A 22,644-nucleotide genomic window follows, 5' to 3' on the forward strand; every position below is an offset into this window, starting at 1 on the left:
GACTAGCAAAGTTTATCATGGAAATGCCAGGACGTGCTCCAGCCTGACGTCTGTCATGGCTCCCCCTGAGCTTGCTATACAAGCTCCTGCTTTTCTGTTCCTCTGCTTTCAAGGAAGGAAGGTAGGAAGGAAGCAAGGGAGAAGGAGGGAGGGAGGGAGGGAGGGAGGGAGGGAGGGAGGGAGAATTGGCTGAGGCCCAGCAATTCTGTGGTTCCATGAAATTCTCCCTGGGACAAACCCAAATTAAACTTGGGGACTGTGGCCTGTGGGTGTTAATTTCAGTTCTAAGCTAAGGCTTTGGAGTCACCCAGAAGGGAGTCCCCATGAGGGACTGTCTAGAATAGGTTGGCCTGCGGGTATGTCTGTGGGGAATTGTCTTGATTCTGTGGTCGGATGAAGGGAGACTCATTTTCTCTGGTGGGCAGGACCATCCCCTGGCTGGGACCCTAGACTGTAGAAAACAGAGAAAATGAGCACAGCTGCAGCCCACATCTGTCAGTGAGCATGATGTAGCATGCATCTGTCACTCTGCTTTCTCACAGTGATACAATGCGACCAGCTGCTTCAAGCTCCTGCTGCCTTTACTTCCCCACCATTATGGATTCCAACCTGGAACCATGAGCTAGAATAAGCCCGTTCTCTCTTTAGCTGCTTTTGTAGAGTGTTTTATCAGAACAACAGAAAAAGAAGCTCAGGGTTGGAGATACTGCTCAGCACCAAGAGCAGTCTAAGCTGCTACTGCAGAGGGCTAGCTCCTAGGTGCCTCTAACTCCAGCTCCAGGCGATCTGATAAACGCACACATAGACATGCATACACATACACAAACACACACAAAGAGACAGACAGGCAGACACAGAGAAACAGAAACAGACTGAGACAGGGAGAGAGAATTAAAAATAAAATAAATCTCTTTAGATTTAGAACTAAGCTGGGCAGTGGTGGCACACGTCTTTAATCCCAGCACTTGGGAGGCAGAGGCAGGCAGATTTCTAAGTTCGAGGCCAGCCTGGTCTACAGAGTGAGTTCCAGGACAGCCAGGGCTACATGAAGAAACCCTGTCTCGAAAAAAATTAAAAATATACTAAATCTCTTTAGTTATTTGTTTGTTAGAAAAGTAAACAACTAAGATACTGGCCATACAGGTGACCTGTCACCAGAGCCTGGACTGGCTGACACCCTGCTCTCAAGCTCCTGTTCTCAGCAGAGGGACCTTACTCTTGAGCACCGTGGTCTAAGTGACATCTAGACTTTGGATTTCTCCTCCCTGATTCTTTTCCATCTTATCTTGAAGGTAAGACCGTATGGCGGTACTGCAGTCTGAAGTCTACCTGATCCAGCTTAGACTCCCCTCCTAGGGTGCTTATGGTTCAATTCTTGCCCAGGGAACAATACTTTTTTTTTTCTTCAGATGGGATTTCTCTGTGTAGCCCTTGCTGTCTTGGGACTCACTCTATAGACCAGGCTGGCCTCAAACTCACGGAGATCCACCTGCTGCTGCCTCTTGAGTGCTGGGATTAAAGGTGTAAACAAACCACCATGTCTGGCTTCAACCCCAAGTCTTCTGCAAGCCAGGTGAGCACTGTCACAGTGGAGCCCCAGCCCCAGGACACTTACCTTCAGCGTCTCCTCATTATAATGCATGAGTAAGGCCACCACAGCAGCAACGCTGCGGCTGATGCCCCGGGTGGAGAAGACCAGAACGACAGAGTTGAGCCTGAGGTGAAGTTCTGCAAAAGGAAGAGAGAAGGGCTGTGCATGGCACTAGGACCCTTGGTGGCCATCAGGAGACCATCCTTGTAGGCCTAGTAGCACAGGCTGTTTAGAGGCTAAGAGGAGAAAGAGACTGAAAGTTCAAGGTCAGGCTAGGCAACCCAGGGAGACACTGTCAAAAGAAAGAGGATTGTGAGTCCTACAATCTCCCCAGTGGGGGCTAGAAGTGTGGCTCAGTGGTAGAGCCCCTGCCTAGAATCCCCCAGTGAGGGGCTGGGGGCGTGGCTCAGTGGTAGAGCCCCTGCCTAGAATCCCCCAGGGAGGGGCTGGGGGCGTGGCTCAGTGGTAGAGCCCCTGCCTAGAATTCCCCCAGGGAGGGGCTGGGGGCGTGGCTCAGTGGTAGAGCCCCTGCCTAGAATTCCCCCAGGGAGGGGCTGGGGGCGTGGCTCAGTGGTAGAGCCCCTGCCTAGAATCCCCCAGGGAGGGGCTGGGGGCGTGGCTCAGTGGTAGAGCCCCTGCCTAGAATCCTCCAGGGAGGGGCTGGGGGCGTGGCTCAGTGGTAGAGCCCCTGCCTAGAATCCCCCAGGGAGGGGCTATGGCATGGCTTAGAGGTAGAGCACTTACCTATAGCATGTGTTCTACATGGTTGTAGACCTCAAGTAGAAAAAAAGTTTAAAAAGTGAAAGTGGTAAACTGTGGGCAAGTGAAGGATAGGGGAGGCTACTATCCCACCTCTAGCCACTGGGGCCATATTCGTACCACGCTGGCCATCAAGACCCCTGACCTGACTCAGCAATCTTGCTTCTTTTGGTCAACTCTAAATTCTGAGAATGACCGAAAGATCTGTACTGAACAGCGGATGGGCATTGCTATGGCAAGTGGGAGGCCAGGGCAGAGCCAAAAAGACACGTGAAGCATGATGGGAATCGAAGCTGGATGGGTTTAGGGGGACCCTCCTTCCCTTACTCCACTCTACTGACTAGCACTGGGCACAGAAGTAGAAAGAGAAGCATTTCTGAGGCCCCAGACCCCACAGAGGAACAGGCATCCCAAACATGGTGCACTCATGTTTGGCCAGTGTCTTCACTGTATGACTAGCTCAGAAGGAATGGCCATTTAGCCAAGGGACAATCAGATACAGTGTAGTCCTGTCACAGGGGTTGGGGGGAGGACTCCTTCTAAGCTGCTAATGTACATATGACTGAGGCTTCTAAACAGCTGAATGTGCTAGATTTTATACTCTTTCCCAAGTCCTGGAGGTCTCAAGCAGAGAAAGACTTGTCAACACACGTGGAACACTCCCCATCAGGAAATTCTCCTTACCTATAAAGTGACAGATGTGGCGGAAATAGTTAAAAAGCAAGGAGTCTGGAGTATCCTCAAGCTTGATATGCAAGAGCTTATCTGCATTGCCTATAAAACTGAAGGAATGCAGCACAGTGGTGAGGATCTGTTTCTTCTTTACTGGAGCATTCCTTCCAGGAGGGAGGCTTCTTAAGGCTCAGGAAGTAAAAGGAACTTCCAAAGCTCAGGAATGAGCAACTTGTAAGTCCCAGAAACTTCCTGAAACTTACAAGATTTACAAGGCCCTTCCCCAAGCTATACAGGTAGTAACAACTGCAGGTGAGAGGAGACTCTGGCCTGAGGAGCTGTCTGTGAGTCATATAGGAAGCTCCAGGGTCCCAACTATCAGGAATCCTGACTCAGCTGCTTCTGAGTCATTCATGTCCCTATAAGTCACCTCCCTACACATATGCACCTGTTAAGTAACGCAGGAAGCTCATTGGTTCTCTATGTTGGACTTTTGTGGTGGTGTCCTTTCTTTTACTCTGTCACCAGTGTCCTATCCAGGGTGAGTAGATGTTTCTCCACATTTCCCCAGAAAAGTCACACGACACATGGTGGATCAGCCAGCCCTACTGTAGTGTAGTGTAGTGTAGTGTAGTGTAGTGTGTAATGCCCACAGCCCACAGCACAGAACCCAGAAGGGAATTATTAGGGGCTGATATCAGGAGGACAGGAACTAGCAGAAATAGTACTGGGGGCTGGGAAAATGGCTCAGCTGATAAAGTGTTTTACCAGGCAAGCATCAGGATCTGACTTTGATTCCCAGCCCCTACAAAAAAAAAAAAAAAAAAAAAAAAAAAAAAAAGGCAGGTAGCCTACAGTTGGAATTCCAGCACTAGGCAAGAAGATCTCTGGTCTCTGGTCTCACTGGCCAGCCAGCCTAGCCTATTTGGTGAATTCTAGGCCAGTGAGAGATCCTGTCTTTTAAATAAATGTGGCTAGCTAGTGCAGAATGACACTGGAGATAGTCATCTGGCCTGCACAGATAGTTACATACATGCATGTGCACGCAGAGAACGTCTGACATAAGACATCAGCCTAGAACTTGCCAGTGAGGGGCTGGTGGTGTGGTTGGAGCATTCTGCTAGAACCCTCTAATGAAGGAATGCGGCATGGCTCACCAGAAGGGCACTTGGCCAGTGAGGGAGAGACCTGGGTTTAATCTCTAGTACTATTGTGGCAAAACCAGTCACAAACTGCGGCAGTCAGAAACCTGTAAACAAGCGACTTCTAACCTAGAACAGAAGCCTGTGCAGAGGGCGCTGCCTAGGCAGCAAAACTCCTGCTGCACAGCATAAGGACCTGGCCCACAAGACCTACCATACAAACACACACACACACACACACACACACACACACACACACACACACACACACACAAGCTGGGTTAATGGGCACACATCTGGAAGCTTAGGGCTGGAGTCACAGAGACAAATCTCCAAACTTTCTGGTTAGGCAGATTATTCAATCCATGAGCACCAGGTGCAGTGAGAGACCCTTTCTTACAAAATCAAGTGAAGAATGACAGAGGAAGATGGTCAATATTAACATATGGCCTCCATCTGCACAGATATCTGCATGTGTGTGTGACACACACACAATAGTATCACCTTCACTTACTAGGGTGTTGTCTCCATGGAAATATTGACATGTGCTTTAATTTTCAAGTCCTTGTGCATCTTAGCATTGCAGGCTTGACTGATTTTGCCCAGGTAGACTCTGCCTGGAAGTATCTCAACTGGGTATGGCTGGAAGGCATCCAGTTCCTGGGATGGGGAAGAAAGAAGGCCGGTGTGGGTGTACACTCACCAAAGATAATTGGGAGGTTTATCTCTGGAGGTGTGGCTCTGCAGGTAAGCTCAGGAGAGCAATCCCAAGATGGTGAGGCAGACGTTCACACGTGAATGGATGCCTCATACGAGACGCCAGAGGCCTGTGTGTAAACAGGACTGACCCGCAGCACCAGTACCTAAACGGCTGTCCACAATGACACCCACTTCCCTCATGGCTCCTGTCTGGACCTGGCCATACATGCAAAGGTTAGAATTGACAATCTGTGACCCAAAACTTGTCCACTTGAGGTTAGTGCTTGCTGCCAAGCAACTTGAGTTCAATCCCTGGGCCCCACATGTTGGAAGAAGAGAATGCACGTGCGTGCGCGCACACACACACACACACATGCACTCACATGTGTGTGCCACAAAATAAAACAATGTTATCAGAAAAAAGAAATCTAGCAGCATCCTAGGTACAGAACACTGAGGAGGAGGAGGTTTTCCTGGCTCTTGGTTTTAGAGACTTTAATCCATCACAGTAGGGAAGGTGTGGTGGGGCCCTGCCCAGGCAGTGATGAAAGCTGCATGCCTCAGAGCAGGAAGCAGGGTTAGCACTAGAACCAGGGATGAGTATAACGTTTAAGACCTACCCCTAGAGCCTTCTTCCACCAGCCAGGCCCCACCTCCTAAAGGCTCTGCAGCCATCTGAGGAGGGACTCTGACTGGAGAACAGGTGTTCAAAGCATACACATGTGGGGGAACATTTCAGAGTCAAACTGTACACTGTCTGACTTAGCATACTGCCTCACACAGAAACCATACCTATGGTTCCTATGTTTGGCCTCCCCATATTGTGTGTAGTGGTTTGTATATGCTAGGGCCCAGGGAGTAGCACTATTAGAAGGTGTGGCCTTGTTGGAGTAGGTGTGTCACTGTGGGTATGAGCTTTAAGACCCTCATCCTAGCTGCCTGGAAGCCAATATTCTGTTAGCAGTCTTCAGATGAAGATGTAGAACTCTCAGCTCCTCCTGTGCCATGCCTGCCTGGGCACTGCCATGCTCTTGCCTTGATGATCATGGACTGAACCTCTAAACCTATAAGCCAGCCCCAATTAAATGTTGTCCTTGTAAGAGTTGCCTTGGTCATGGTGTCTGTTCACAGCAGTAAAACCCTAACTAAGACAATGTGTGTTTTAAAGAGTTTGTATTCCTGCACAAAACATCACAACCAAGAAGCAAGTTGGGGAGGAAAGAGTTTATTCAGCTTCCACGTCCACACTGCTGTTCATCACCAAGGAAGTCAGGACAGGAACTCACACAGGGTAGGAACTTGGAGGCAGGAGCTGATGCAGCGGCCATGGAGGGGTGCTGCTTGCTGGCTTGCTTCCCCTGGCTTGCTCAGCCTGCTCTCTTATAGAACCCAGGACTACCAGTCCAGGGATGGCACCACCCACAATGGGCCCTCCCCCTTTGATCACTAATTGAGAAAATGCCTTATAGCTAGCTGGATCTCTTGGAGGTATTTCCTCAAGGGAGGCTCCTTTCTCTGTGATAACTCCAGCCTGTGTCAAGTTGACACTAAACCAGCCAGTACAATGTGTTAGCTCGGAATCTGTCGGCATGGACTGAACCCCACCAGTTGCCCCAGGCTTATATCTCCACTCTCACTTCCCATGTCCTCTCTCCCCATCTCCTCTGTCTTTGCCTCCCTTTACCTGTCTCCAGCCTCACTTCCTAGAAGCTTATGAGTACTCTCCTGCCTCACCTGGGGCATCCAGATGATCTTCTGAGTCCGGAAGAAGTGGTACATGCCAGAGAAGCATTCATAGCCCCCTCTGAGGACATAGACAGGTTGGCGGGTAAAGTGAATGAGGATTTGTCCAAATTCCACAGCAGGTCCAGGTAAGAGTTCTACAGGCAGAAACCAAAGAGGTGCAAAATTTATTTAGCATTTGCCTAGTGTGAGAATGGATGGCCACTTCCACTGAAAGCAATTACTCAGAAACCCAAGTTAAGGGGCACATACAATTAGGGGGGAAAAAAACTGACTCAAGGATAGAACAAGTGAAGCCTTGTTTTTAAAATCTTAAAAAAATATTTATGGTAGTTTTGCCTGCATGTTTGTCTGTGTATCACATGTGTGAAGTGACTGCAGAGGCCAGAAGGCAATGTAGGTATCACCCAGAGCTGGAGCTATAGACAATTGTAAGTAACTATTTGGGCACTGGGAATCAAACCCAGGTCCTCTGAAGAACAACCAGTCCTCTCAATCACTGAGCCATATCTCTAACATCAAATGTTTATTATTTTTAATTATGTGTATGTGTGAGTTTGTACACAGGGTACAGATGCCCATAGGATCCAGCACAGGGCACCCAGCACAGTAAGATCCCCAGAGCTATAGATTCTGGAACCCGAACGTGGGTCCTCTACAAGAGCAAAATGGGTGCTTAGCTGCCATCCATCTCTCCGGCCCCACATCAAGTCCCGTATGGCTGAGTATCATTCCACTCTGTGGAGGAACTGCATTCGCCTCACCTGTTCTTTGGCTTGTTGAGACATCTGTGCTGAACGAAGCACAAGCTTTGTGTGCTGTGTCCTCATTCTCCTGGAGTATGCACCTCAACACAGAACAATCCCCATGGCTTTCTCTACACTAGACTATTTGATGCTCTTCTTACAGTTGGGTGTCATTTGGGTTAGGTTTTGGTTTGGTTTGGTTTGGATTGTCTGTTTGGTTTTGGTTTTTTGAGACAAGAGTTTCTCTCAGTAGCTCTGGCTGTCCTAGAACTTCCTCTGTAGACCAGGCTGGCCTTGATATCAAAAGTTTGCCTATGTCTGCCTTCCAAGTGCTCAGATTAAATGTGTGTGCCACTAATGCCTGGTTTGGGGTTAGTTTTTAATTTTTGAAATATTTCATTTTTAATTGTGTGTGTGTATGTATGTATGTATGTGTGTATACAGGCATATACATGTGCCATGGTGTATGAGTGGAGATTACAGGCCAACTCATTCTCAGCTCATTCTCTCCTGACCCCTTTCGGGTTCCAAGGATGGAACTTAGGGTGGGTCTGTTCCTAGGTGCTTTCTACCATCTTACTGACTCTGATTTTGTTTTGTGTTTTGAGTCAGAGTCTCACTCTGAGCAGGGCCCTGCCTGGGACTTGTTATGTAGCCAAGACTGCCCTTGAAATTGTAGTAATCCTGCAGGCTCAGTCTCCAATGCTGGAGCACAGTTGGGGGCCTCCGTGCCAGGTCCTTTCCCACTGTGTTCTGTGGTATACAAAGGCCCAGTGCCCCACACTCTTGTCAACACTCGCTATGTAACACTTGTCATGTTTTAAATCGTGCCCATCCTGGTGGGTCTCAAGTGACGCCTCCTTAGAATTTAGTTTTATTTCTGAGACGAGAGCTACAAAGCTCAGTCTGGCCTAGAGCTCACTATTCTCCTGGTTTGCCTTGCAGGGGAAGTATCATTGTGCCTGGATGTGTGTGTGTGTGTGTGTGTGTGTGTGCGCGAGAGAGACTCATCCAGTGGTGCACTTGTGGAAACCAGTCACAATGCAGGAGTCTGTTTTCTTCTTCCATCACGTGGGTCCAGAGATCATCTCACTGGACCACTTTTTATGGTTTGTTATAAATTTAAATTCAACCCTTTCATAATTATGCTATATAATATGAATAATATTCATTACCCACTTGTCTAAACCGAAATCACCTAGGACACTGGGGGACATATCTCTGAGTGCAAATGTGAGGATGTTTCCAGGGAGAATTAACTGAGGAGGGAAGATCTATCCTCAATGTGGGGCACCGTTCCATGGCCTGGGGCTGGGACAGAATAAAAAGAGGAAATGGAGGGCCAGTGACTGCAGACCAAACCCTCTGAAACCGTGAGCCAAATCACTCTGCTCTCCAAAGCTGCTGGTCAGGTCTTCTGTCACAGCAGCATGAAAATAACTAATACAGGGCTGGTGAGATGGCTCAGTGGGTAAGAGCACCCGACTGCTCTTCCAAAGGTCCGAAGTTCAAATCCCAGCAACCACATGGTGGCTCACAACCACCCGTAATGAGATCTGATGCCCTCTTCTGGTGCGTCCGAAGACAGACAGCTACAGTGTACTTACATATAATAAATAAATAAATCTTTAAAAAAAAAAAAAAAAAAGAAAATAACTAATACAGAACAGACCTCATGCCGCCAACAGAAAATCTCCATAACCCTGCATCCACTAAGACGCCCTGACCCAGGAACATTGGTTGGCAGACCCTCCAGAGCCTGCCAGCAGGAGAAGGGCTCTGGAGTTTCTGGGGCTGGGGAGACGCTCAGACAGCAGAGAGTCAGGAAAGCCTGAGGACCTGAGTTCTGTTCCCAAGCCCACATAAGAACACTGGGCTTTGTGGTGTATGCTGTATCTCATCAATGAAGACAGACAGATCCCTGGGGCTCCACAGCAGGCTAGCCCAGCAGAACCGGGGAATTACACATAAGGAGAGTCTCAAAAAAATAAGGTAGGGCTAGGAAGTCAGTTCACCTGTCACCAAGTCAGATGACCAGGCCTTCAGCTCAGGACCTCTGTACAGACTCTGGAACACACCCACCCTTGAGAAATTATAGATATTGAGCCGGGCGTGGTGGCGCACGCCTTTAATCCCAGCACTCGGGAGGCAGAGGCAGGCGGATTTCTGAGTTCGAGGCCAGCCTGGTCTACAGAGTGAGTTCCAGGACAACCAGGGCTACACAGAGAAACCCTGTCTCAAAAATAAAATAAAATAAAATAAAATAAAAAAGAGAAATTATAGAAATTATGTTATATAATATCTATAATTTCAAAACTGTTTAGAAGGAGACCAGCACCTGAAGATCAACACCTAAGGCTTCTCCCATGCCTGTACCCACTCATGTGCTCCCACACATACACACAAAATAAAATCACCTAGGGAAGAAAAAATAATTAGTTTGATTAAATAAACTTTTTCTCCTGAAGACAAAGACACTTCCAGAAGGAAGTTCTCAGGACATAACTGGCAGCGAGCTATCCAGAGGATGAACCTGTGTCTGTAAACCATGATGGGAGAAAACTTGCCGGCATAAGGTGGAATTCATCCCCCTTCCCCACCAGAGTCCAGACAGTAGGTTATGGGGCACCAGCCGTGTCTCTCTTGAGCAAGAGACTACTGGGCCAGAGGCCACGGGGGAGTTGGAATGGCAGTCCCAGGCCACACCTTTAGCCTAGATATCTGCCTCTCCACTGCTAGAGACTTACAGTCAACAACTGTAGGGTGGCATTAGAGACAGTTAGGGGCTCCCACAGAGCCTGGTCACCCTGCCAAGCAGCTTCAGGAGCTACCACACTTACTGTGTCAGAAAAGGCTGTTTGTCAAAAACAGTAGCTGGGCATGTTGGTGAACATCTGCAATGCCAACACTCATGAGACTGAGGCAGGGGGCTGACAGATTTGGGTTCCCCTGTCCTCAGCCTTACCAATGGCGGGACTGCAGATGTGTACTACCACACCTGGCTGAAAGACCGCATTTTAACACACATGGCTTCTCAACAGCATGTTTGCTTTGGTTTGCTTTGGTTTGATTTTTTGAAAGGAGAGTCTCACTACATAGCCCTGGCTGGCCTACATACTACTCCCTACATAGATCAGGCTATCCTTGAACTCATAGAGATCTTTCTAATTCTGTTTCTACAGTACTGGGATTAGAGGTGTATGCCACCAGACACAATCTCCACTCCCACCTCCACCCCCAAAATCACCATTTTACTTGAGGAAAGTCGCCTCCAGTGGAAGTGTTACATTTGGCTGTGGTCGCTTTCTGAGCAAAAGTGGTTTTCTAAATCATATTTACTTACTGACTGACTGACTGACTGACTGACTTGTGTGTGGGGACATGCATCTGCCATAGCATATATATATGGAAGTCAGAGAAACTAGTGGGTCTCAGGAATGAAACTCAGGTTGTCAGGCTTGGGAGCAGGCACCTTTACTGCTGAGCCATCTAAGCAGGCCCTGTTCTTAGAGCTCTAGGGTCCAGCTGGTAGTCCTGTGAACAGGCTGGGCAGGCGGTACACACCAGCAGTTCCAGCACTGGACAGGTAGAGGGAAGAGGTTCAGAAATACAAGCTACAGTGATGCTGAGGCCAGCCTGGGCTACATGAGACCCTGTCTCAAAGAAGATGGGGCCAGAGAGATGGCTCAGAGTGTAAAGACACTTGCTGCCAAACCTGATCACCTGAGTTTGATCCCAAGGACATACATGGCAGAATCCACATGTATTGTGGCATGTACACTACCATACATACATACATACATACAACATAATTTTTTTTTTTTTTTTTTTTTTTTTTGGTTTTTCGAGACAGGGTTTCTCTGTGTAGCCCTGGCTGTCCTGGCACTCACTTTGTAGACCAGGCTGGCCTCGAACTCAGAAATCCGCCTGCCTCTGCCTCCCGAGTGCTGGGATTAAAGGTGTGCGCCACCACGCCCGGCTTACAACATAATTTTTAAAAGTTGTAATTGTGTGTGTGTGTCTGGGCTGGGGGATGTGCACATGTGCCCTCACCCCAGAGAGGTCTGATGCCTTGCAGCTGTATTAAGGAGAGCTGTGAGGCAGGCACACTACATAAATGCTGGGACTCCAACTGAGGTCCACAAAGCCATCTCTCCAGTCCAAAATATACAAACATGTGAACAAACAAAAGGGGTTAAGGATGTAGCTCATTTGGTAGAGAGCTGGCCGAGCGTGGCTTTGGGTGCATGACATGGTAGCGTGAGCTTGTGATACCAGCACTCACAAGGTGGAGAGAGGGCAGAAGTCCAAGGTCAGCATCAGCGATGCAGTGAGTTTGAGGCTAGCTGGGCTACATGAGACTCTGATTTAGAACTAGCAAATACTTACAAACTGCAGCCTAAAGGAAAAGAAATTTCCAAGCCAAAGACCACTTGGAAGTCTAGACGGCGGGTGTTGTTAAAGGTGGGGCCTTAGCGCCACCCAGTGGCACAAAGTGTCAATGTTCACCCTCATCCTGTCAGCATGGGTCATCATCCCCAAACTATGGGCTGAAAAGAGAATAAACCAGCTTCAAAACTTTCATTAAATGTCTTGTAACTGGCTACATATGTTTTTAGGGAATCTTCTGGTTTTTACTGCTTTATTCATTTATGTGTGTGCATGCATGTGTATGTATATTACCACACACATGTGGGTATCAGAGGACAACTCGGAGGAGTAAATTCTCTCCTTCTACCATGTGGGTCCTGGGGATGAAACTCAGGTTGTTAAACTTGGTGGCAAGTGCATTTGCCTGCTGAGCCATCCTACTGCCCCTACCCCCCACCCCCTTGACCTTGGGCCTTGTGCATGAGAGGCAAGTGTTCTATCACTGAGCTATAGCCCTGGACAAAGTTTATTTATTTGCTTACTAAGATAAAGTTTCACTATGTAGCCCTGGCTGTCTTGGAACTTGCTCTGTAGACCAGGCTGACCTCAAACTCACAGTGATAACCCTGCCTTTGCTTCCTGAGTGTTGAGATTAATGGTGTGCTATCTATCTATCCATTTATCTACCTATTTTTATGACTATTTATTTTGAGACAGGGTTTCACAGACCTTGTGGTAGCAGCTTTGAGCACCTGCTCCTTCTGCCTCCATATTCCAAGTGTGTCCCGTCACACCCTGTTTATGTGGTATTGGAGTGGACCTAGGGCTTCTTTTTTGTTTGTTTGTTTGTTTGTTTGTTTTTGAGACAGGGTTTCTCTGTGTAGCCCTGGCTGTCCTGGAACTCACTCTGTAGACCAGGCTGGCCTCGAACTCAGAAATCTGCCTGCCTCTGCCTCCCGAGTGCTGGGATTAAAGGCGTGCGCCACCACACCTTTGGACCTAGGGCTTCTTGCATGCCAGGGGAACACTCCACCGACTAAGCTACAGTCCCAGCTCAGGGGTTTGTTTATTTGTTTTCATTTGAAACATGGTCTCACTCTGCAGCTGTCCTCAAACTCAGGGTAATACTCCCAGCTGACATTGTGATTATAATCATTAGAGAGAAACATTTGGGTCTCCTGAAGGAGTGGCCTCTGAATTCTGAACGCATTTTGTTATTTAGGGCCACTGAGTTTGGGATCATGTTTTGTGTGCAGCCATAGAGTGTTCACTGCTAGGCATGTTAGTGATTTCACCTTCTCCTCCTCCTATCTTTCATATGTATGTGTGCAGGTGTGTGTGTGTATGTGTGTGTATCATATGCATGGGGTGTGTGTATCATATGCAGGTGTGTGTGTGTATCATATGCAGGGGTATGTGTATCATATGCAGGTGTGTGTATGTGTATGTGTATCATATGCAGGGGTGTGTGTATCATATGCAGGTGTGTGTATCATATGCAGGTGTGTGTGTGTGTGTGTGTGTCCATGTTTCTGCATGTGTAGATGTGCACGTGTTGCAAGAGATGGCTTAGTAAGCTGAGGACCTGAATTCCACCCCCAGAGTCTGTGTAAAAGCCAGGCACAGTGGCACACTTTTGCAATGCTGGCACCAGGAAGGCAGGGACAGGTGGCTTCCTGGGACTTACTTGCCTGTCAGTCTAGCCTTCTTGACAATCTCCAGGCCAGTAGAGACAGTCCTAAAAAACAAGGCCCTTGAGGACTGACACCCGAGGCTGTGGAGACCAGAGTGTCTCCACAGGCCTGAGCACACACACAGACACACATACAAAGAGGTAAGCTAGAGAAATCATCCTGCCCTCCTTTGTCTCCTCAGGTGATGTGGTCACAGCCACACAGAAATAAGAAATACGCACTGTCCACTATTATTTGTCTACTGGGCAGGCTCAGTCGGCAGAGTACACTCAGAAAGCAGAGGGAGGTTTTCCAGCTGGGGCTAAGGGTGTGTACCCTCACAACTCGGCTTGAGAGACCCTTTTTCAAACACCACCAAAAAGATAAAAATTACCAGTGTCCTCCTCCTTGTCCTCTTTTTCTACCTCCTCCTCCTCTTCCTCCTCCTCCAGCTGCCGCCGTATGCACAGCTCCAGGGAACTGGTGTTGCTGTCGTACACGATGCAGTACCTCACACACTCCAGGTCCACGGACTCCGGGATGAGGTACTGATGGTCTCTCTGAGGAAACCACAAACACGGGCTACTGCGGAGCTCACCTGGCTACACCATCCCTGCACAACACCCAGACGAGCCTGAGGTGGGTTGGGGGCCTGTCCTCCTTCCCCTCATGACTCATGAGCTGGAAACCCCATTAATGGATGAAAGTGGCTCTTGAATCCTGGAGGGTCCCCCCTACCCACCACTAAGAAGGACAAAAGCAGGTCACTAAGCTGGAGATGGCCTGGATTGAGAACGGCTGGTTCATGACCAGGCTCACAGCCCATCAGAGTTGCTGTGGCTGGATGAATGTCAGCAGGAGACCCAAACCCAAACCCATCCATGACGATGGGACCCGAAGCAGAAGCCCCAAGTGAGTGAATGTCACCAGAACTGTGAGATGGATGGAATGCAGGCTACAGGACAGCAGGACTGCTGTGACAGAGCACCTGACAAGAGCAGCTTGCGGAAGGAAGAAAGGAAGGAAGGGTGGGTTCATCTGGCTCACAGTTTAAGGGTACAGTCAGGTGTGGTGACAGATTGTGAGGTGGCAGTGGAAAGATGAATGCTGGCACTCAGCTGGCTTTCTTTTAGGGGAGGGGGTGAGGTCACCTGGGGAGGGGGTGTGGTCACCCGGGGAGGGGGTGTGGTCTAGACACATAGATATACTAGACACAGACAGGAGCCTAACACATGTTGTAGAATGCAAGGATTCCTGACTAGATGACAACTCAGAATACAGCCTTCACTTGCTCTTAGTGTCCCTTATGAGCACCCATCAGTAAGGGAATCTGAGCCCAACACTGCCTGTTGCAACCTGGCCTATCTGATGCAGAAGTCCCAACAGACAACATTCAGGGGGGCTATGACAACAGATTTTTGTCAATGCAGGAAGTTAAGGGCCACAGAGGTCTAGACTTACAAGGATCTCTGGAACACAAACGGGAAAAACTCTATTTGTCTAAAAGCTCAAGAGAATATTCAGGAGGATGCCTGTTGAAAGGTGTTAGTCCCGGCTGAGGCAGAAGGATCGTGAGATTCAAGACAGCCTAGACTACATAGCAAGACTCTGGCTGAGAATAAATAAGAATAAGGGCAGTGAGATGGCTCGGCAGGTAAAGGTACTTGCTTATAAGCCCGAGAACCTGAGTTCAATTCCTGGAACCCACAGGCAGAGGTTATCTTCTGATTTCCACACGTGTGACAGGGTCTGGCGTGCCCAGATATATACCCACCCTCACCTCCACACAGAGAGAAATGAGAGAGGAGGGTAATACAGTGAGCTGGAGAGATCACTCAGCAGCTAGCACTTGCTACACTGGAAGAAGGTAAGTTCAGTTCCCAGCACCTACTTTGGGTGGCTCACATCTTCCTGTAGCTCTAGCTGTAGGGGACTCAATGGACCCAGTGTGCTCTTCTGGACTTTGCAGGCACCTATACTCATGTGCACACATGCACACACACATATAATTTAAAAATCATAATAATACAGTAAAAACTTTAAGAAACATAAAGTAGAAAGATAGAACAATGTAATAAAAAAATTTAAGAATCCTAAGGTTATCCTAAAAGAAGATAACTACCATCTTTTGGCTTATGTGTGCAGGTGGGTGAGAGTGCGTGCACATGCTCATGAATGATCAAATAATACACACACACACACACACACACACACACACACACACACACACACACAAGGCAAACAAAGGTTGGTACATGTTCTGGGCGGCCTCTCTCTGGCCACCAGTATTTGCCAACAACCTGTACAGACCACCTACCAGACAGCAGAGACTAGACAAAGCGCCAAGCTCACAGACATCCCGGAGGACCCAGAGAGCAGATGCACAGAGGCTGTATGGACCTTCTTTCTGAGATTAGACACCAATGACTGTAGGACACGTTGCCCTTAATAACAGCAGGAACAGGGAGTACCCACCAGGATGAGCTCTAGGGATGTGGGAGGGACTCACAGGCCAAGTCATTCCCACCACCCAGTCCCTCACAGTCGACGCCACTCTCTGGATCCAAGACAAAACGTTCCTTCCCTCTGCTTCCCCTCCTCCTCAGCCTGATACCTTCTTCACTCTGAGGGCAGTGATCACATGGCTCTCGTCATACTGTCGTTTTGATCGGACATCTGGGGAAGAAAAGGATTGAACTCAGAACTGGATGCGTGAAGGGACATGAGAACACTGGTGGGCAGGTGAGTAACTGTTCACTCAAAACACAGCTGTGGGGCTGGAGACACGGCTCAGTGGTTAAGAGCACTGGCTGCTCTTCCAGAGGTCCTGAGTTCAAATCCCAGCAACCACATGGTGGCTCACAACCATCTGTAATGGGATCCAATGCCCTCTTCCCGTGTGTCTGAGAACAGTGACAGTGTGCTCACATACATAAAAAGAAAACTTAAAAAAAAAAAAAACCCACAGCTATGAACTCAGCATCTAGCGACTAAAGGAAGGACTGACAGGAGGCATGAGGATTGTGAGCAAGGGCTACATAGTAAGATTCTTATCTTTAAATAAATAATCACTGTATTTCAGGGGTGGGGGCCAGTTACATGCCACACAAGTGGAGGTTAGAGTCAGTTCTCTTTCCACCACGTGGTCTCCAGGGACTAGACTCATCCTTGACAGCAAACACCTTTACCCACAAAGCCATCTTTGTAGGGTGTTCAAGATAGGGCTGTTTCTCTGTATAGCTCTGGCTGTGCTAGAACATGTTCTATAAACTAAGCTGGCCTTGAACTTCAGAGATCCACCTGTCTCTGCCTCCCAAGTGCTGGGATTAAAGGTATAACACCACCACCAGCTAGCTGACTTCTTCATTTCTTTGAGATGGAGTCTCACCATGTAACCAGGTAGACTAGAACTGTTGAGTGCACTGCGCTGGGCCCACCGGCCTGAGCCACCATGCTGTGCAGACCTGTCCTTGATCTGGTGGTCTTGAGCTAACTTTCAGGTGCTGTACCATCAGCTGCAGCACCATTTGCCTTTGCATGTGTGGTGTATGTATCTAAGTAGAAAGAGTGTGGAGGTGCGTGTACAAGCATGTGCACACGCTGTGTGCCTTCCTCAATCACTCTCTACCTTATTTTCTGAACCTAGGTCTCACAGAACCCAAGCTCACCTTTTCAGAGTTTAGTTAGCTGTCTGCCCAGTGTATCCCATTCCCCTGTCCCGAGTTCTGGGACTTTTATATGGGTGCTGGGGACCAAACGCTGGTGTTCACCATTGTACAAGTACCTTATTCACTGAGCCTAATCTCCCCAGCCTTTCCACGGGCAGCCTTTTGAACCAACCATTCATTTCCCCCTCCTGAAACTCTGCTAACCTTCAAAAAGAGGTTTGCAGGCCACTGTTCTCAACATACCTGTTGGTTAGTACTGTGCTGATGTTTGTGTGTGTGGTGTTTGTGTTGTTGTTAGTGTTTGGGTTGGTGTGTTGGTGTGTGCCATGTGTATGTTGGTGTTGGTATGTGTGTTTGGCTTGGTGTGTTGATGTGTGCTGTGTTTTTGCATGTTGATATTTGTATGTGTTTGGGTTGATGTGTTGTGTGGTCTGCATGTTGGTATGCGTGTTTGGGTTGGTGTGTTTGTGTGTGTTGCTATATGTATATGTTGGTGTGTTGGGTTGTTGTGTTGTTGTTTTCTACTTACCCAGTAAACAGAGGTAGTTGGGCTCAGCCAATCTGGACAGCTTGGAGACCTGATTCAAGATGTTATAGAGTTCTGTTGGCTCACAGAAAAGCAAGTCAGCCATCCTACTGGGAAGATTCAACAATGTACAAATTTAACAGACATCTATTTAGACGAATGCCAGAAAATGAGATACTGAATTAAACACTTCAAAAACTGGACGTCGGGCTGGGGCTATAGTTTGATTGACAGAGTGCTTGCCTAGCATTTGTGAATCACAACATATGAATATGCAAATTAACATGAATATGTAACTGTATCACAACATACAAAGCCATATACTACCAAGGAAGCTGTAAATGGTTACTATTTCATTTCTTCTCTCTACTTGTGTTTGTGCATCTGTGTGTGCGTATGCAAGCCCTGGGACTTGAGTCTAGGGTGCATGCTAGGCAAATACCCTGCCCCTGAGCTACCAACTCAACAGCTCTTTTTTCAATTATTATTAGCAAACAATGAGCACCTGTTCAGCTAAGCCTTAGAAATAACCACAGAAGGCAAGGCAACCTCATCAAGGTTTCTGCCCAGCAGGAAATGCAGCTATGCAGCTATACAATGACATAGCTAGGAAGTGCACTATAAGTGACTGCTAGGGCTGGGCAAGGTCGTTTAGTGCAAGAAAGCATGCTGTGCACGCCTGATGGCTTCAGTTTGATCCCATGGTAGGAGAGAATGGACTCCTAAAAGTTGTGCTGTGGTAGCCATGTGCATACCATCACACACACACACACACACACACACACACACACTTAAATCTTTTATTTTCTAGGTGCTTTGCCTGCCTGTTTGTATTTGTACTATGTGTATGCTGTGCTCATGGAACCCTGAAGAGGCTGTCAGCTCCCCTGGAACTGGAGCTATGGACAGTTGTGAGCCATCGTGTGGGTATTAGGTGCCTCTGTAAGAGTAATGAATGATGGTAGCCACTGAGTCATGTTTCCAGCCCCTAGTACTTAGGTGCGGGAGAGACGCCTTCGTGATCAAGAATGTATAATGCTTTTGCAGAAGATCCTAACTCCCACTGCCTGCGAATCTAATTTCAGGGGTCTGGCACCCTCTCTGGCCTCCACTTGCACTTACATGTGTATATACCCATGCACAGACACACACGAATACATAGTTTAAAATAAATCTTTCAAATGTTTTTTTTTAATAGATTTTATTTATATGAGTACAGTGTAGCTGTCTTCAGACAGACCTGAAAAGGGCATCAGATCCCATTACAGATGGTTGTGAGCCACCATGTGGTGGCTGGGAATTGAACTCAGGACCTCTGAAAGAGCAGTCAGTGCTCTTAACTGCTGAGCCATCTCTCCAGCCCTCAAATGTTTTAATATTATGGTTTGAGTATGAGATGTCTGCCACAGGCTCACAGTTGAATTCCCCTTACCCAGTTGGGGACTGGTTAGAGGCCATCTACAGCAGTGCTGCTCATCTGAGATGCCAGGAGGCTGGATGGACAGAGGAAGGGGAGGGGAAAGAACACTCTTCTCCTGGGAGCAAGAGTGAGCTGGGGCATAGGAAGGCCAGGAGGGTCTGATGCAGCCGCAGCGGGAGAAGAACATGAGGCTACTGAACAGCACTGTGGGTTGTGCTAAGGATCTGACATCAAGGCTGATGCGTATGAAGCTGGCTCCTTTTGAGACATTTAGTCCCCAGCATACTGTTTCCAAAAGGGATGGACACACACAGCAGCTTCCTGTAGGAAAACTACCTTCTAGAAGGGTTCATCAAGGAGACCAGAAGGGCAATGTGGAAGAGAAACTGAGTACAGGGGAGTAATCTCACCCCAAACAGGCACCACTTGAGTTGCTGACGCAATGCTCTGAGAAGCCAGTATCTGGTGCAGGAGAGACGGCTCAGCAATGAAGAGACTTTGTTGCTCTTACAGAAGACTCATCTTCTGTTCCCAACACCCACACAGTGACTCCCAACCATCTGTGACTCCAGTTCCAGGGGATCCAATGGCTCCCAAGCTCCACTGGCACAGGGCACACATATGATGCACATACATGCATGCAGGCAAGAAACTCATACAAATCAAATAATTCTAAAAAGCTGCATCCAAAGCCAATCTCTTCATCAAAGACTTCAATTCCCAGATCCCAAACCCAGCATCGCAGCTGCAATGGGTCCTTCCTTAGCACTCAGCCACGCTCTTCATCCTCCATCCCACCCATATATGCAGGTATTCCTCATGCATGTGGGGAACAGAGGACAACCCGCTGTGTCACTATTTAGACTCTTTCTACCTGTGAGACATGCTCTCTCACTAGCCTGGAGAGCCAATGACCCTCCAGGGAGCGGCCTGCCTCCATATTCCATTTTACTCTCCCTGGGTTTCCAAGGCTGTGCCACTGTGCCTGGCCTTTTACTTGGGGTCTAAAATATGCAAACTCATGTCCTCACACCTGCTCATACCTGCAATACAAGCACTTTTACTAACTGAGCCCCTGCCCTAGCTCCTTGTCTGTTCTTTCAGGCAAGGATTCCTGGGTGTGACATCTTTTCACAGCCTCCTCCTCCTCACCTCTACAGGCTTTGTTTGTTTGTTTGTTTGTTTGTTTACTTTGCTTTTTCAAGACAGGGTTTCTCTGTGTAGCCCTCACAATCCTGGAACTCACTTTGTAGACCAGGCTGGCCTTGAACTTCCATAGATCTACCTGCCTCTGCCTCCCAAATGCTGGCATTAAAGGGGTGAGCCACCACCACCTAGTTAACTGTCAGGCTTTGTCAGGCCTGAGCTTAGGCTCTGCCGCTTGCTCTTGGCTGCATCAACCTAGGGGCACGATTAGCTTCTCTATGTCTCAGTCTCTACCTCCACAATGTGGCAGTAACACTGTCCCAAGGTGGGCTGTGATGGTGGACACCTGTCACCTCTGTGCATGGAAGGTGGGGTCAGGGGAACCAGAAATTCAAGTAATTCTCAGCTACGAAGCAAGTTCAAGACCAACCTGGATGAGACTTTGTCTCAGAAAAAAAAAATTATAACGAGTTCAGATTCACATTCACCACTGTAACTCCAGGATCCACCCAGTGGATGGATCCACCAGTGATCCAGCCAGCCCCTTGAATGTAAGCGTCACCACATACTCCCTTGCCTCCCACAGGCCATCGAGCCTTGACCTCTAGACTCGACTCCACTCATGTGCCCCTGCCCAATCTCAAATATAACATGGCTGAACATTTTTGTTTTGAGTCAGGGTTTTGCTACAAAGCCATAGCTAGCCTCAAACTCTAAATCCTCCTGCCTCTGTCTCAACAAGTGCTGGGATTACAGGTATGAGCCATCATACTCAACAGTCCAAAACCTTTTGTGCATTTGTGTTTATGTGTTCATGTGAGCGTGTGTATGTAAGTTTGTGTGCATACATGCACACGCTTGTGAGTAGGTCAGAAGTTGATGTCAAGTGTTTTATACATCTCTCACTGAACCAGGAGTTCATCAATTCAGACAAACTAGCTGGCCAGCAAGCCCTTTCCTTCCTAGCATTAAGATTATAGTTACCTGGCTTTCTTTTCTTTTCTTCTTAGAGCTTAAGAGTGTGTGTGTGTGTGTATATACATGTATCATCTGGCTTTTTACAGGAGTGCTAGAATCGAACTCAGATCTCTAGACTTGGATGGCAAGCACTTTATCTACTGAGCCATCTCCCTAATCCTACCCAAACTGCCCAGGCCAAAAGTTTTAAAACCTATATGCCTGCATGTCTAATACCTGGTCATCTTTAGTCATCCTAGGCTCTACAAACAACACCATTATCTGCCAAATCATTGCAGCCCACCCACTAGAGTCCTTCCTTGTTCCCTCCTCCTCCCTCCCATACTATCTTTAGACTCCTCCTCCTAATGGAGTCTTGGATGGCTATTACCTGAGCCCAAAATATAATTGGGGAATACTGTTACTTGCTGCCCTGTGGGGCTTCTTGCTTCCTGCTTTTCCCTGCCTTGTTACTGTGCTTTGAAGTGAAATGGCGCACATAGACCTACACACTTGAACACCTGGTCCCCAGCTAGTGGCACTGTTTTGGAACCTTTAGGGGGCAGAGCATACTGGTCTACATAGTGAGAATCACACCTTCCAGGGCTACATAGTAGGACCCTGTCTCAAGAAATAAAACAAAAGTGGGCATGATCTGAGTATGACAACTAAGGATGCCCTCTGGCCTCTACATTCATGTGTGTGTGTGTGTGTGCACATGTGCACATGCATGCACACAAAGGTTTAGCCCAAAGAAACTATCTAAAGGGACAATGGAGCAGTCACCACTGGTAGGAGATATAAGAAACCATGGGCTATGGCTTTGAAAACAGGAAGCCTGGGATGTAGCCATGCCCAGCCAGGAGAACTGTAGGCAGCAGATACTCATGAGAGCACTGTGCAGGGAAATGCATCTGTCAGAACTCTTCATGGGAACTTCTTGCCCCATCTCAACTTTTAACCCCACCCCACCAACAATGGGTGGTCAGAAGCCACAGTTCACCTGAAATGGGGAAGAGAATTAAGGAAGAGAGATAAGGAAATTGTGAAGCCAGACACTCTAGTTCCCAAATGCGGGTGCTTAAAAAAAAAAAAAAACAAAAAACAGGAAACATGAAGTCACGGTGAGGGTAAACCTGGTATCTAGAGACAACCCAAACGCTGCCAGGATTTAAAGAACGGTGAGGCTGAGATGACCCTGGGGAAAAGTGCCTGCCCCCAACCCTGAAGACCTGAGCCTGATTCCCAGGATCCGCATAATGGAAGGAGAGTGCACATTCCCCAAAAGGTGATGCTGCGTGGAGGGAGAAAGACGAATGGTGTTGCCGGCATGCTCTATTCAGATGTTGCTCTTCCTGTTCCAATCTCTGTGGAAGAGTGGTCCTGAACAAAGGCCCCTCTTTATATAATTAACAACATGCAGATCTGGGTAATGAAGAGAGCTCATAAGGGGGAAAGCTTTCTTCTGGCCTTACTAACACAGAACAGTACACACAGACACAGGCAGAAATGATTGCCATATCTCCACGTT

General features: G+C 48.0%; 1 protein-coding gene across 6 annotated transcripts in view; it reads right to left on the reverse strand.

Annotated features, from left to right (window-relative positions):
* Styxl1 (serine/threonine/tyrosine interacting like 1) overlaps positions 1-22,644 on the reverse strand; it is a 33,275-nt gene that overhangs the window by 5,458 nt on the left and 5,173 nt on the right. For 3 of the 6 annotated variants that reach the window (XM_085837282.1, XM_085837281.1, XM_085837280.1), the window contains exons 2-8: positions 17,594-17,697; positions 16,011-16,072; positions 13,791-13,956; positions 6,598-6,743; positions 4,679-4,824; positions 3,035-3,132; positions 1,616-1,728 (exon numbers count right to left, since the gene is read on the reverse strand). In XM_085837282.1, the coding sequence (XP_085693408.1) occupies positions 1,616-1,728; positions 3,035-3,132; positions 4,679-4,824; positions 6,598-6,743; positions 13,791-13,956; positions 16,011-16,072; positions 17,594-17,696 (834 nt within the window). In that variant the 5' untranslated portion in view covers position 17,697. Of the gene's footprint in view, positions 1-1,615; positions 1,729-3,034; positions 3,133-4,678; positions 4,825-6,597; positions 6,744-13,790; positions 13,957-16,010; positions 16,073-17,593; positions 17,701-22,644 lie in introns of all 6 variants that reach the window. The other 3 variants (XM_085837279.1, XM_085837278.1, XM_085837277.1) reach the window with 1 other exon arrangement.

Source organism: Mus caroli, unplaced genomic scaffold, assembly GCF_978045245.1.
Source record: "Mus caroli unplaced genomic scaffold, Mus_caroli_1 scaffold_4, whole genome shotgun sequence".
NCBI classification, from domain to species: Eukaryota; Metazoa; Chordata; class Mammalia; order Rodentia; family Muridae; genus Mus; species Mus caroli.